This window comes from Olea europaea, unplaced genomic scaffold (assembly GCF_002742605.1).
Source record: "Olea europaea var. sylvestris unplaced genomic scaffold, O_europaea_v1 scaffold1595, whole genome shotgun sequence".
Taxonomy (NCBI): Eukaryota; Viridiplantae; Streptophyta; class Magnoliopsida; order Lamiales; family Oleaceae; genus Olea; species Olea europaea.
In genome coordinates this window covers 47,311-63,290 of record NW_019233576.1, presented here as the reverse complement: position 1 = coordinate 63,290, position 15,980 = coordinate 47,311, and the positions used below count along the sequence as shown (strand labels likewise).

General features: G+C 35.8%; 3 protein-coding genes across 3 annotated transcripts; 1 reads left to right on the top strand and 2 right to left on the bottom strand.

The window, feature by feature from the left end:
* The first annotated feature begins 3,073 nt into the window (after positions 1–3,073).
* On the top strand, positions 3,074–4,643 carry LOC111377009 (pentatricopeptide repeat-containing protein At4g36680, mitochondrial). Its single transcript, XM_023000023.1, has one exon. The coding sequence runs from the start codon at positions 3,159–3,161 to the stop codon at positions 4,410–4,412; it is 1,254 nt and encodes a 417-aa protein (XP_022855791.1). The 5' UTR covers positions 3,074–3,158; the 3' UTR covers positions 4,413–4,643.
* A 166-nt stretch (positions 4,644–4,809) lies between these two features.
* On the bottom strand, positions 4,810–14,186 carry LOC111377011 (non-functional pseudokinase ZED1-like). The gene is made up of 2 exons (XM_023000025.1): positions 14,159–14,186; positions 4,810–5,241 (listed from the first exon to the last, which is right to left on the bottom strand). The coding sequence occupies exon 2, from the start codon at positions 5,204–5,206 to the stop codon at positions 4,826–4,828; it is 381 nt and encodes a 126-aa protein (XP_022855793.1). The 5' UTR covers positions 5,207–5,241; positions 14,159–14,186; the 3' UTR covers positions 4,810–4,825.
* Positions 13,346–14,737, bottom strand: LOC111377010 (non-functional pseudokinase ZED1-like). The gene has a single exon (XM_023000024.1). It carries the CDS (start codon positions 14,537–14,539, stop codon positions 13,382–13,384), a length of 1,158 nt encoding a protein of 385 aa, XP_022855792.1. The 5' UTR covers positions 14,540–14,737; the 3' UTR covers positions 13,346–13,381.
* Positions 14,738–15,980: the final 1,243 nt, after the last annotated feature.

Below are 15,980 nucleotides of genomic sequence, written 5' to 3'. Positions count from 1 at the left end.
ACACATAAATTAAATAAATCGTTAAAGTTTTTCACTATATGAAAAATTATTACAATCATATAGAACTTTACTCACCAATCCAATCCCAAAATATTACAAAGAAAAAATAAATCTGATCTTTACCACACCTACTTTTTTACTCAATATACGAAAAGTCTAAAAATGCTATGCTCACAATATTTTTCTCTCAGATTAACTCTTTGGCCACATCCAAAATAATGAAATACATCCGCTATTTAGAGGATCAATAATCAAATAGAAGAGTTTAATTTAAACTCAAACAAGATTCTTTTAACTCAATAATGATTCCTTCATGTGCAATATTTCAAAACCGATTATAAATTGGAGACTAAGTTCTGCATGGATTCATACAATAACTAACTTGTTATTATTTGCAGTAGAAGTCCTCCAACTTTTGACTCTTGAGGTAATTACCCAACAATCTCCACCTTGTCGAAAAAGAGTCAAAATCTTGTCATCTCTTCTACAACTTTTAATCACAATACTTGGAAAAAACAGGTAAGCCTTTGGCACACTTTAACAGTCCCATATTCCACCATGTGAGTATAACCACTCAGAGTTATTCGCGAACTCCGAGCATTTCATTAGCTACATGTCGAAACAACCCTGGTGATAGTTATGGTGCAACTCTTCAACTGACTTTTTTAAAGAGCTCATTAGCCATTGACATTACAATACCACCACATACCTACATACCTTGCATCAAATGTCAATCAATGTTATGTGCAGATATGCTGACCCATGCCAGTAAGAACACATCTTCTATCATGACAACTGAGAACATGCCATGAGGATGTTCCCATCTTATTTTACAGCACTACATCCGCGTCCTCCTCCGCCAGGAGAGACGCATTGTCCTACCCCAAACAGTTAGCCGACTCTGCTACACCTTTTGGACAATTTCTCTTCACGTGTCCATTCAGACCGCAGTTCCAACAAGTTATTTTATTTCTCATTGAGTTGCTGTTCTTCTTCTTTTCAGTCACAAGCACCAGATTGTTAGATAGACTATTATGTCCCCTAATCTTCTTTCTTCTGAGATCAAGTTGCTTGTACTTCTGTAAAACTCACAGTTTCTTTCTCATACATAAGATTGGTTTGATATGTTCATAGGTAGACAGAAGAGACCAGATAAGCCGTAGTATCTATCTTTACTCCAAATAGCCTCCAGTTCTGAAACAATCTCGTTGAGAACACTCAGATGGTCTAAGATTTTCGTACTTGCCTCCATGCGCAATTAATGAAATTTCTCTATCAGGTACAACCGATTTGAGAGGCTTTTCGTTTGATATAGTTCTTCTAACTTCTCATATAATTCCTTTGCAATAGATATTCCATGAATATTTGTAAGAACGTTTTTAGCCAGACAGAGATGTATCATGCTTGCAGCCTTCAAATCCAATTCTTCCCAATCATCATCGCTCATACTGGATTCAACTTTCTTGTCAGAACTCTTGGTTGATTTTCCTTTCAAAGCCTAGTGCAATCCGTCCAACTTGAATCAATAAATCACTAACTTGTACTTGCTACAAGTCAAAATTGATTCTCTCGTCAAATTTCTCTACGTTATATTTCAATGACGGCATTTTTTTTTGTTGCTCCAATACTCCGAACCACCTAACACTCTGATACCACTTGTTGGGAAATTTTACGCCAATTCCCTTTATTTCTATTTACTCGTAGGACCTTTTGTTGTTCAGAGAAATATTATCAAACAAGAAAAATAAAGAATATAACACACAAATTAAATAGACCGCTAAAGCTTTTCACCATATGAAAAATTGTTACAATTATGTAGAAGTTCACTCACCAACCCAATCCCAAAGTATTACAAAGAAAAAAATAAACCCGAACTTTACCACACCTACTTTTCTACCAAATGTACGAAAAGTCTCAAGATGTTAGGCTCGCAATATTTTTCTCTCAGATCAACTCTCTGGCCATGTCCAAAATAATGAAATATATCCACTATTTATAGGATCAATAACCAAGTAGAAGAGTTTAATTTAAATTCAAACAAGGCTTCTTTAACTCAACAAGGATTCCTTCACGTGCAAGATTCCAAAATCGACTGTAAATTGGAGACCAAATTTTGCGAGGATTCGGCCTCAACTTCAATTAGAAGTTTTCCATACAATAACTAACTTTTTATTATTTGCAATAAAAGTCCTACAACTTTTGACTTTTGAGGCAATTACCCAATATCTCTAACCCTTAATAAAACTAATGAGACATTTCATTTTGACATTAAGAGATTGTTTAAAAGAGCTAAAAAGTTGATTTTGTGAAAAAGAAAGGGTGGATTTTACAAAATGAGCAGTTGGAAATTGTATGGTAATTTTGAGTCCTTTGATGAAATTAATCGTTAACTTTGATTTCAAAATTTTAACGTGCTTCTAGATTTTTTCAAAGTAGTTGATGATTTTGTTCAAACAACTCGACAAATACTCAAATTGAACATGGTAAAAATCCATGAACTTATAAAAGGATGGCAATATCTCCCGATTCCGTTGACGATTTTCTAGGTAGTGAGGTAAGAATGGAGATTAAAATAGTATTTATTACAATATTTCTCTATTTACTTACTTGTTAACGTTATTTTTAAATCTATAACAAATGAGAGTCTGATCAAGTACAAGGTGTACGAGGTGGGAAACACCTTATAAGTTCCTACCTCAATTTTCTACATTGTGGGATAGGATATGAAGTATATTTTGTTGTTAAAATAGTACTATCTAGCATAAGTGGTATTAAAACACCAATTTAAATAGTTATATTTTATAGATTTAATTAAATGAGTCATATGACTTTAGATATAAATGAATCAACAATTTAATTCATGTTTATTCCCCACGTGGTTGTTATACATGGGCTTAATATTATGTAATTGCTACCTAGCTTGGTACTTAACAAATTTGTTTCCAGTTCCCATGAAGAGTTTTATATTCTAAACCCTTATTTGTTAGGAATTAAAATTAAATTTTAGTATATTTTGATAAATGATGATGAAATATGAAATATGAAATTGAAAATGTTATTGATGAAATCCAATCCCCTTTAACTGCTGCATTCGATTATAAACCCTAAAGAATTTTCACTCTATTTCTTTCCAAAACCCTAGACAGTACAGGGCCAAAATGTCTTCCTCCATCGCCCTACGCCATGCCCGCCACCTCTGCACCACCACCGCAGCCGCCGCTACTGCTACCGCAGCCAAACTGTCCGGGCCCTTGTCCATTTCCCAAACCAAAAGCAAACTAAGACACGAATACGACCCGGACATGGCCCTTCAAATCTACTCCTCCTTTACATCCTCCAATAACCATTCCTCCTCAACCTCTTCCGTTCGCTACGCCCAGGAGTTCACCGTCCGTCGTCTGGCCAAATCCCACCGCTTCTCCGACATTGAATCATTTCTTGAGTCCCACAAAACGCTTCCCCAAATTACTGAAGAAGCCTTCCTTGCCTCCCTCATTCGTTCCTATGGCGTTGCAGGTATGTTCGAGAATGCCCTCAAAACGTTCGATGAAATGACCGATCTGGGCACCCCTCGATCATCACTTTCCTTCAATGCCTTACTTACTGCTTGTGTACATTCCAAACTGTTTGATCGTGTGCCCAGTTATTTTAATGAGATTCCTGCGAAATACGGGCTTTCTCCTGATAAGTTCTCTTACGGTATATTGATTAAAGCGTATTGCGAGATGGGGTCGCCTGAAATGGCAATAGAGAAGTTGAATGAGATGGAGGAGAAGGGGATTGAGGTTACTCCGGTTACTTTTACCACAATTTTACACGGGTTGTACAAGAAGGGAAGGAATGAGGAGGCCGAGAGTTTTTGGGATGAGAGAGTAACTAAAAAGGGTTGTATTCCTGATGTTGGGGCGTATAATGTGAGGCTTATGCATATTCATGGTGGGGAGGTAGAGGGGGTTAAGAAGCTAATCGATGAAATGAGTAATGCTGGGATAAAACCTGATGCTATTAGTTATAACTACTTGATGACGAGCTATTGTAAAAATGGTATGATGGATGAAGCAAAGAAGGTATATGATGAGTTGGGGTCTAAAGGCTGTAATCCAAATACGACTACTTTCAGGACGTTGGTGTTTTATTTGTGCGAGCAAGGGCGACACGTGACAGGGTATAAGGTGTTTAAAGAGAGTGTGAAGTTGCACAAGATTCCGGATTTTAATACTTTGAAGTATTTAGCAGAAGGGCTGGCCAAGAATGGACATAAGAATGAGGTGAAAGCAATGATTCGAACTATGAATAAGAAGTTTCCTCCTAATATGTTGAAGGCTTGGGGGAAGCTTGTGGAGGATCTGGGCTTGGCTCCTATTGACACTAACGAGGTCGATTCTGGTGAGTCAGAAATGGCCAGTACTTGAGTCTTTGTGTCTTAAATTGGAAGAGTATTGTACACTTTCGAGTAAGTTAGATTGGATTTTTGTGTAGTCACAAGACTTCAAGATAATGTTTTCTTAGCGCTGTTCCATACAGTTTGACACCGCGAGCTATATGTGGAGCTCATCAATATTTATAATGCATCTCTTGATATTTAGAACATCAAAGGCATACGTGCTTTCATTTTTATGTTAAATTGATCTCATCTTTCACAAGTTTCATGCTCAGACCTTTCACAAGTCTACAGCTTATCTCGAGTAAACATTCATCCATGACTAGTAAGCATCAAGTGCATTCACCTATTGCTTGGTGTGTAGTCGCTTATAAGTAGATAGACATATTATCTAGAAAGTGTTTTTGCCAACATAATATCTTTGACGATATGGCTTATCTGCTGCTACTTTGAGTGGGCTAAAGTGGATGAACAGACCTTTGAATCCTTACTAGTTCTTTCTAGCTCGTTTGCTACATCGATTATGTATGGCCTATGTGCTCCTCTGTCAAGAGTACATCTCAAAGCAAGTCTCAAGAAAGCTTGCAATTGATGCTCTATTTCGCCTATCTCCCCTAAAATTATTGGGTCCAAAATTTTACTCAACTCATTCTTCTCAACGTGGTGTTCTGCAAAATTCCATAAAGAAGGATATTCATCATCTACATTGAAGAAAGGGTAACGACCAGTTAAGAGTTCAAGGAGAATAATTCCAAACATGTAGACATCACCCTTCTCTGTGCTAATGCCTGTTGTCATGTAGTCAGGATCAAGATGTCCTTTCATCCCAACAACAATATCTACTTCCACCTGTGATTCTCCTGGAGGCAATGCTATGCTAAGTGAGAAATCGACAAGCTTAGCAACACCATTATTGTCTATGACAATGTTTTTTGTGCCTAGATCTCTATGGATGATAGGTGTGGGAAATGCTGTATGGAGATAAACAACAGCATTTGCAACGTCTGTTGCAGTTTTTAAGTCATTACTCCAAGAGAGTGATCTGCCAATATTATTCCCGAAGTTCCTTCCATAAAAGAATGCCATTGAGAAGTCCATAATTGATGCCGATTTCATAGATAATAGCAGGTATTTCCAAATCTAAGCACCAACCCAAGACCTTTAGAACATTTTTGTGGCAATTCATCAGCACCGTTGACTACTATACGGTTGACAGCATAGGATGGACCTTTGTCTCCGATGCCAAAAAGATTGAACTTCTTCACTAGGACAGACCGTTGCTGAAAAATGCGGCTGATGTAATAGCCTGTTTCATCCCGCATAACAGATCTGGAATCCTCATTTCATAGACCACGAAAATCAGCATATCAACAACTAAGTTCTTCAACCGTAGAGATGCGACGAGGAGTGTTATACTTGCCATTAGAGGAAGCAATAAGCCCTTCTAATAGCTTGCCTCCATTTTCAAGATACCAAGGCGATAATTTCTGATTCCTCCTTTTCAAGATCCTTATCTTTCTTTTCACCCACTCCATGAATAATAGCAAATGAGGAAACAAGCCTTCAAAAAACTTCAGAAAGTAAAAATAATAATTAGATGCTGTTGGAACTTGAAGAGTGTAGCAACTTTGAGAGTCCTAATAAAGACTTTATTCCAAGCATGCGGACAAAATGGCAATAAATCAAAGAAAATCATCCAGGTCTTTGGTTTCAGACTTCTCTTTCTTGGGTCATGCACGCAGGCTAAAGTCTTTGTTTGAAGTTTCAAAGGAATTTGATAAAATTGTATGATTGAAAAATTGATTAAAGTTATGTGTACTACAAAATGTATGGTTTCATTTAAGAGATTAAAAATGCCAGTATCTTCTTTGGTTTACGCAACTTGAAGTCAGGGGTGAATTCAGAAGTTCAACCCAGCACAGGCGGTTATCGACCGTTCAGTCGCAATAAAATATTAAGAGTCCATTTGATATCATTTATTTATTTATTGCGTTTTTTCGCAAAAAATACATTTTAAAATGGTGATTTGATGGAGAATGTGTAGCTAAAAATATATAGAAGTTTTGAATTTGCGTGTAATATTATTTTATTGAAAAATGTGTGGTTGAAAAGAACATAAAAAATATTTTTTGAAAAAAATGAAAATCAAACAAGGTCTAAAATTTAAATATAACAATTATTTTGTTCAAATTAAATATATAATTTTCTTATAAGAATAAATTGGACTCATCGAATGTAATTGTTGCCAAGTTTTGTATAATTTAAAAGAAGAACACGAGTTCGAATCTTTGCAATTGTACTTGCAAACCAGATAGAACCTAACAAATATTACTTTGTTAAACACAATGACAGCAACCAATAAGTGGCGTAATGGTCAAGCTTCCAATACTTCTATCAAATAGGACCCGAACCCTTTGGTCCACCTCCTATTGAATTTTTGTAAAAAATGTAGAATAAAAGCATTGTAAAATAAATTTTTGCTGGCAAGGGGATTCAAACATGAAACTTACAACATAAACATACAAGTTCCAACCAACTGAGCTAGAAGCCACGATTGAAAGTAAAATGAAATACCAGTAATATAAGCTTAAAATTTAATCTCTTCCCAACAAAAAAAAAAAAAAACTCCTCCCGATGGATCCTGCACGAGTGGCCCCAAAAATGTAGAATAAAAGCATTGTAAAATAAGTTTTTGCTGGCAAGGGGATTCAAACATGAAACATCCAACATAAACATTCAAGTTCCAACCAACAGAGCTAGAAGCCACGACTGAAAATAAAATGAAATACAAGTAATATAAGCTTAAAATTTAATCTGTTCCCAACAAAAAAAACTCCTCCCGGCGGATCCAGCATGGGAGGCCGCTGGAGCTCGCCAAGTGTTGGATCCGTCACTGCTTGAAGTGCACCTATTATGAGATATGATTGTTATAAATTGGAAGAAGAGTATCGAAAGACATTTAAAACTTGTTCTGAGCATTATCGTCTTATGAATAAAGAATCAAACTCTTGCCTCGATCTGTTAGGAATAAAACGGATACCAATTTGTTATGATACCATTAGAATGTCATCTATTATATTTTCAGGAAGTTTGCTTATCTTATCGACAGGTTGGCGTAGTGCAAATTCCATTCTACAGTGTTATTGGATAAGACAATTCTGTAATGAACAAAAAATTACACTAGTAGTAAAAACATCAAAATTACTATCAAGAAAATTGCATACATATAGTAGATATTGAAATATTGAAGTTTGACCCAACTAACACTTAGAGGGAGGTGAATAGGTGATTAATGCAGAATCTAAATTTATCAATTATTATAAGCAAAAAGTCACGAATATTAGTTCCTGTAATCTCCAAGACCCTCCTGGACCGCTTACTCCTACACCAGCTTTCGACCATTTGAAATCGTCTATCTCACGTGGATCATCTAGAACTTCTCGTTCTTGTCCTATCGGAACTCTGGTCAACTTCCTCAATCTTCAGAACCCTAACATATTATACGAAAGTGGTTGGTTTGGTGTTTTGAGAATTTTGGATTTGATGTTTTCCAAAGTGTGGTTGAAAGATTTCCTAGTATAGAATTGATGTAGGATCTTTTAAATATGTTTTTTTGGGAAGAATATAATGATCAACCACCCATCTGAACGGAATATGACTTGGTTATATACAGTAGAAAGTGTTTGGGATTGTTTAGTACTCAAAAAGCTATTTAAATCGCAAACAAAATTTCTCTGGAAAACATCGCCGCTCGAGCGGCGAGCTAGCTCTAGGTGGGCGGCATGGTTCTATTGATTTATCCAAGGTGGTGCTCAAGCACTGAAGGTCGGCCAGTTAGCATTATTCTAGCTACTTTTTTTCCTTGTTCCATACTTGAATCCAAAAACTCCTAATTGACTCATACAACCTCCCAAATAACTCTAACTTTTATAACTCTTTTTTAACTTTAATTTTATCTAAAGAATAGCTAATTACAATAAAACCTAGCAGATATGAAACTCGCATTTTTTAATTCAAATAATTTAAAAGTTAAAAATTTTCCTTTATTTATATCCCAAAACATACAAAATTGGGTTTATTGTTTAAGACATGTGAAGACAGCATTCCTAGTGTGTTTGAAATTAGAAAGTAAAGAGGATTGATCACACCACGTGGCATGTCTAACTCCGTAACACGTCTCTCTCGACTATCGAATATTTGAAAACAAAGAATATAAAACATGATATTGGACGGTAGCAATCCACCTAGGATGAGTGTTTGCGCAAATCACAGTTGGTTACATTACTCAATCAGTCGATCCTTAATTGGTTTAGTGAATAATTGTTTTAGATACTTGAAATCTACCAAAAGAATTATTGTCCACTTGAAGTCCCTACTTATTACAATGTGGAAACTCCGTGTTAACAGTGTAGTTTGTAGTGTGTGATCGGAGAAATCTGTTGTATATGAATTAGGCACCATAATTTATATACACTTGTGTGGATGGGGTGTTTCACCTTTGTGGTAAACCATTTCTTGTGTTTTTCCGATATTCAATCTCCGCAAACCGAGTGATTGAATGGATTTACCCTGTCGGAGAATTGCCTCAAGGACTAGAGATTTACTTAATCATGCTTAAGGATCCTGTGGTTGGTACTTGGCAAGTTCATCCAGTTTGAGGTAGTCACTCATGTTATCCCAATCGTTAAGCAAGGGCGGCCAAACGATCAGGACATTAAGAAATGGAGTTGTGTGCCCTTGCATTAAGCTATTCGAGTAACTATCACTTAATGTAACTTGCCTCCGACGTGTCCCACAGGTAGGTTTCTTGTACATATAATCGAAAGAAAAGCCAAACGCCATCTATTTAATAGAGGCGACATAAGCAACAAAGACACATGACAATATCAATTGTATTTTCCAATTTTGCCTCGTTTTGGCAAGAGGCTTAAATATTTGATGGTGCGTTTAGTGCTTTTCTTGATCAAGACTAAGGCGCAGAGACATTTTTTGTCTAGTCCAACATACCAAATATGTCATAAATATATGTACCATGTGTTATGTGGAATGACATTCCATATCACAACATAGATATTGGACTAAACTGTTTATTACATGACAATAGGATTAATATTAGTTCTGTTCAGATATAACTTAAACCTTTCAAATAAAACACATTGTTTTTTAGTTAAAAATTCAATAATTAAAAAACTTTACATAATCAAATGCCGACATTTATAAATTCTGGCTTATTTGGCTATCTGAACTAATTGGCAAAGACATTTAGGATAATAATATCTGTGAAAAGGGAGACAAAAGAAGACATATTGCCAATTCAGACTATCACCTAAAGATATGATTGATTGTCGTGCTCTAACTCTAGATGAGAAATACATGTACTTGATGGATTACCCTCAAACCAAACAAGATGCCATTCCACCATAGTTAAATGTTTGATCATTATATGTTTAATTTCATAACGGTATAAATTTTTTAGACAGATTTTTGGAATTGTTTTAATTGAGCAACTTGAAATTTGTACAGGGCACTTTAAATTTTTTATTTTTAATTATTTTTAATTTTTTAACATTTCTTTACATAAACGACATAGTCAAGCATTCCAAGGTACAAGCAATCAATTTAATAAAAAATTAAGGATGACATTTTTCCTTTGGAGGTTTAAATGCATTCGACTACATAGGGCATTTTAGATCAGGTAGTCAGCTCCTATAATTTCTACCACAAAAAGTCATGCTTGGATGACTTGAACTTGTGTCTTGATAGGGAATAGATTTTTCACCCTCGTCTCTACTATGAGATTATGTTTTTATAAAGTTTAAATGATAAATTTAATATATATTTCAAGGAAAACTTTCACCTTCCCCAACCTTCGTGCAATAGTGTTAGGGATGACAAAAATAACCGTCAAATTCGATACCCGTGAGGATCTCCCAATGGGGTGGGAATTACATGCTTAGTCGGGTAATTGGGTCGGGGAATTCCGCCTCGAGGCGGGTACGGGTAACGGGGTCTCCACCCTGCCTAGTTTAATTTTTTTTTTTAATTTAAGAATTCAATATTTTAAGCCCTTGTTTGATTCTTATTATTTTTAAAATACATTTTTCTCTCTTCTTTTAACTTTTAACTACACATTTTTTAATAAAATAATATTATACGTAAATTCAAAACTTTTCTTTATTTTTTAAACATACATTTTCCATCAATTTACCATTCTAAAATGCATTATTAGGAAATAATGGGGCTCAAACATGCCCTAATAAAAAAACTCGACGAAGTTTTATTAATTCTAATAGAAGATGATAACTAAGATTATTTAAAGAATATGATAAACAATAAAAATCTTAGTTTATCAAATATATTCGAATAATTTAAATTTTAAAAATAAATAAATTAATTAAAAATTTTAATAATTATATTATTGTCTCATTTGAATGAATAAGGACATTAAAAAAAATTATCAAAAATCCAAAAGAAAAAAATAAATAAATTATATAGGCACGTAAACACGATCACCCTTACCCGCCCTAAATGGGTAATGCGACAAGGGAACCCGTCTCTCTCCGAACCCGCCACATTGCCATTCGCCCATTCCTAAATAGTGCTCGCAGTTCCCGTCCCGGTCTCAAACCCGCCACCTTGTCATCCCTAAATAGTGCTAGGAGTTCCCCGTCCGTCGTTTGGCCAAATCCCACTGCTTCTCCGACGTTGAATCATTTCTTGAGTCCCGCAAAACGCTTCCCCAAATTACTGAAGAAGCCTTCCTTGCCTCCCTCGTTCGATCCTATGGCGTCACCGGTATGTTCAAGATTGCTCTCAAAACGTTCGATGAAATGACTGTTTGGCCACCCCTCGATCATCACTCTCCTTCAATGCTTTGCTTACTGCTTGTGTACACTCCAAACTGTTTGATCATGTGCTCACTTATTTTAATGAGATTCCGGCGAAATACTGACTTTCTCCTGGTAAGTTCACGTTCGGTATATTGATTAAAGCATACTGCGAGGTGGGGTCGCCTGAAATGGCAATAGAGATGTTGAGTGCGATGGAGGAGAAGGGGATTGGGGTTACTCTGATTACTTTTGCCACAATTTTACAAGGGTTGTACAAGAAGGGAAGGAGTGAGGAGTCGGAGAGTTATTGGGACGAGAGAGTAACAAAAAAGGGTTGTGTTCCTGATTTTGGGGCGTATAATGTGAGGCTTACGCATATTCATAGCGGGGAGGTGGAGGGGGTTAAGAGAATAAGAGGTTAATTGACGAAATGAGTAATGCTGGGATAAAGCCTGATGCTATAGCTACTTTATGACAAGCTATTGTAAAAATGGTATAATGGATGAAGCAAAGAAGGTGTGTGATGAGTTGGGGTCGAAAGGCTGTAATCCAAATACAACTATTTTCAGGGCCTTGGTATTTTATTTGTGCGAGTAAGATCGATATGTGACAGGATATAAGGTGTTTAAAGAGTGTGTGAAGTTACACAAGATTCCGGATTTTAATAGTTTGAAGTATTTAGCAGAAGGGCTAACCAAGAATGGACATACGAAGGAGGTGAGAGCAATGATTCGAACTATGAATAAGAAGTTTCCCCCTAATTTGTTGAAATCCTGGGGAAGCTTGTGGAGGATCTGGACTTGGCTCCTATTGACACTAATGAGATCGATTCTGGTGAGTCAGAAATGACCAGTACCTGAGTTTGTGTCTTGAATTTGTAGAGTATTGTACACTTTTGAGCAAGTTAGATTGCATTTTTGGGTACTCCTAAAACTTAAAGATAATGTTTTCTATGTGCTGTTCCATATAGCTTAACACCGAGGGCTATATGAGGAGCTCATCAATATTTATAATGCATCTCGTAATATTTAGAACATCAAAAGCATATGTACTCTCATTTTTATGTTAAATTGATCTCATCTTTCATTTTAAGCATATATACTTCCATCCTTCTCTTTTTCTTTTACTCTTGATTCTTTTTATATTCTGACTTGTTTAAATCGCATTCGATGATAAACATAAGTGTGCAGAAGTTCTATTTTCCCATATGGTTTTACTAGACTATTCCTTATTGCCTATGTCATCCCCACTTGATTTAGTAGCTTCCACCAATTTGGAACTAAAAGTCAAAACAATATTAACACCCTGATCCATAACTGGTTCTATGGTTTGCTCCTGTATTATTCTTGTCTCCTTACCTAGTTTAGTGCCTACCTGGTCTTATGGACATAAATTTATGCCAACAATCTTGAACAATGATTCCAGGAAAGCTACAAAGTGGCTGCCAAAGGGGATTTCAGAATTCTTTAATTTCATAATGATATTAATTGTTTAGACAGAGACAGATTTTCGGAAGAGTTTTAATTGAGTGAATTTATTTATTTATTATTATTATTTTTTTGTGCTACAAAAGAATTGACACATTTCTTCTGCATAAACGACACTGTCAAGCATTCCAAGATACAAGCCATCAATTTAATAAATTAAGGATGACATTTTTTTCTTGGAGGTTTAAATGCATTCAACTACATAGGGCATTTAGTTACAGATAGTTGGTTACTATAATTTCTATCACAGAGTATTGGAATAGATATTTCACCTCCTACTACTATCAGAATATGTTCTTATATAAGGTTTAAACGATTCATCAAATATATATTTCAAGGAAAATTTTCACCTCCCCCAACCTTCGTGCAATAGTGCTAGAAAGTTTCTAGTTTTTCATGTCTCAACCTCTCATATTTTGTTCTTAAAACTTGAATTTTGTTCATTATTTGGACCGTTGCTTCCATGTATACTGTAAATTTTTTTTCTAAATAAAATTGTCCCTAGTTGTATTTTCTAGTCACACCCTCTCGTATAATTCCAAAATATATGCATCATTAAAACAAAATCTCATCTTAAACCATTGATATAGACAACACTTCCTTAAATGAAGACATCAGCAAAAAGGATCATAAGTTTCATGCTCAGATCTTTCAAAAGTCTACAGCTTATCTCGAGTAAACGTTCATACATTACTAGTAAGCATCAAGACCCAACAAAATAACAATCTAGAAAGTGTTTTACCCAACAACATAACATCTTGACGATATGGCTTATCTGCTGCTCCTTCGAGTGGGATGAATAGACTCCTTACCAATTCTTTTGCCACATCGATTATGTATGGCCTATCTGCCCCTCCGTCAAGAGTACATCTCAAAGCAAGTGTCGAGAAAGCCTGCAATTGATGCTCTGTTTCGCCTATCTCCCCTAAAATTACTGGGTCCAAAATTTCACTCAACTCATTCTTGTCAACGTGGTTTTTTACATAACCATCTAAAGTAGTATTTTCACACTTTACATAGAAATGGCAACGAATAGTTAAGAGTTTAAGGAGAATACTTCCAAACATGTAGACATCACTCTTTTCTGTGATAATGCCTGATGTGAAGTATTCAGGTTCAGTATATCCTCGCGTCCCAGCTAATTCTACTTCCACCTGTGATTCTCCGGGAGGCAATGCTACGCAGAGTGAGAAATTGACAAGCTTAACAACACCATTGTCTATGACAATGCTTTTTGTGGCTAGATCTCTATGGATGATAGGTGTGGGAAATGCAGTATGAAGATAAACAAGAGCATTTGCAACCTCTATTGCAATTTTTAGTCGATTACTCCAAGAGAGTGATTTGCCAATATTATTCCCATCTTTCCTTTTAACGACAAGGTCATATAGAAGTCCATAGTTCATCCCGATTTCATAGATAATAGCAGGTAGTTCCAAATCTAAGCAGCAACCCAAGACCTTCAAAACATTTTTGTGGCGGTTCATCAGCACCTTGAATACAATGTTGTTCACAGCATGGGACGCCTCTTCAAAAGGATTGAACTTCTTCACCAGAATAGACCGTTGCTGAAAAACGCCGCTGATGTAATAGCCCAATCCATCCCGCATAACAGATCTGGAATCCTCATATCGTAGACTAGGGAAATCGATGTTTGTTGCTTTATTAAGTTCTTCAATGGTAAAGACGCGATTAGGAATATCATACTTAACATTAGAGTTAGCAATAAGCCCTTCTAACAGCTTGCCTCCATTTTCAATATAACAAGGCGATAATGTGTCATTCGGTAATTTCTCATTCGTCCCTTGCAAGAACCTTATCTTTCTTTTCACCCACTCCATGAATAATTGCAAATGAGAAAACAAGCCAAGTCTTCAGAAAAAAACAGTAAAAATAATAATTAGATGCTGCTGGAACTTGAAAGATGTGGCAACTTCGAGGGTCCTAATAAAGACCTTGTTCCAAGCATAGAGAAAATGGCAATAATTCAGTCTTTGGTTTCAGACTTCTCTTTCCTGGGTCTTGCACGCAAACTGAAGTTTTTGTTTGAAGTTTCAACGGAATTTGGTAAAAATTAATATGTACTATAAAATGTTTGATTTCTCATTTATCATCAATAAAATGTCGGACATTAATTTATGTCAAAAGTCTAATTCTCTAATTCTTGAATTAGATAACAATATGAAGTTTGTAGGCATAATTGAAATAGAAAGACTTTTCTGAAGTGTTCTAATCAGGGACTTGAAATCTTTGTAGGGAACTGCAATTGCAGTTACTTAAATTTATAGGCGAGAATTCATCCTCTGAATCTAGATATATATGGAGTAACTTCAGAATTTTGAGGTGGATTAAAGCAGTTGGAAGCACCGTTTGGACTTGACCTGCTGATAAAGTCTAGAAAGCAGGTGGAAAAATTATGATCGGACATAGTTAACTTGAATTCACGTGATTGCATTTATAATTAACCATACCAGCATAAAATGGCAGTCCATGCACAGTTTATGAAGGGAAGGAAGAGAATCAAAAAACCCAATGAAGTAACAGTTTCCATACTTGAATTCGTCATCCTCATAATGCTCGTAAGCAGTAACTGTAACTGTTGCAAGATGTTGGGATCTCTTTATACAAATAGATGAACAACGAAAATATTGAAGATGAAAAAGTTTTAGCATAGGAGCATCAATTTCCAAGTAATCAAATTCAATTGGGAAATTCAGCAACAGTTGCTCCAGTAACGGGCAGCTAGATATCAAACTTTGTAGTAATACTGCATCAAAGATGACGTCACACAATTCCAGACTAACCAGTCTATTCGTTAAATGTTGGAGAAGGATTGATGAAACAAGCAGAAAGTTTCAAATGTAAAAACTGTAAATACATCAATAGTGAAGATGGAATTCTGTATCCCTGACCGATTCCAAAGATGAATTCTTCGACGCCATAATATGATAAGAAATTGATCACCTGGTCAATATGTGAACATATTTCAAGCGCCGGAATAACAAGACTAAACTGTGTTATGGGTCCTCGGTGACCTAAAAGAACCTGGTAAAGGAACAGCAAAGAACTTCATAGTTCCCTCCTCTTTTACCATGAATTCTTGCGAACTCTCTAATTCTTGCCACAATGTAACATCAAATATCAGTTGATGTAGTTTAATCCATTTATACCTCCATTGTTTTGATCATGTACTTGTCTTTGCAGCATCACGTGTTGTCAAACACATTAGAATGCCATCTATTATATTTTCAGGAAGTTTGCTTTATCCTATCAACAGGTTGG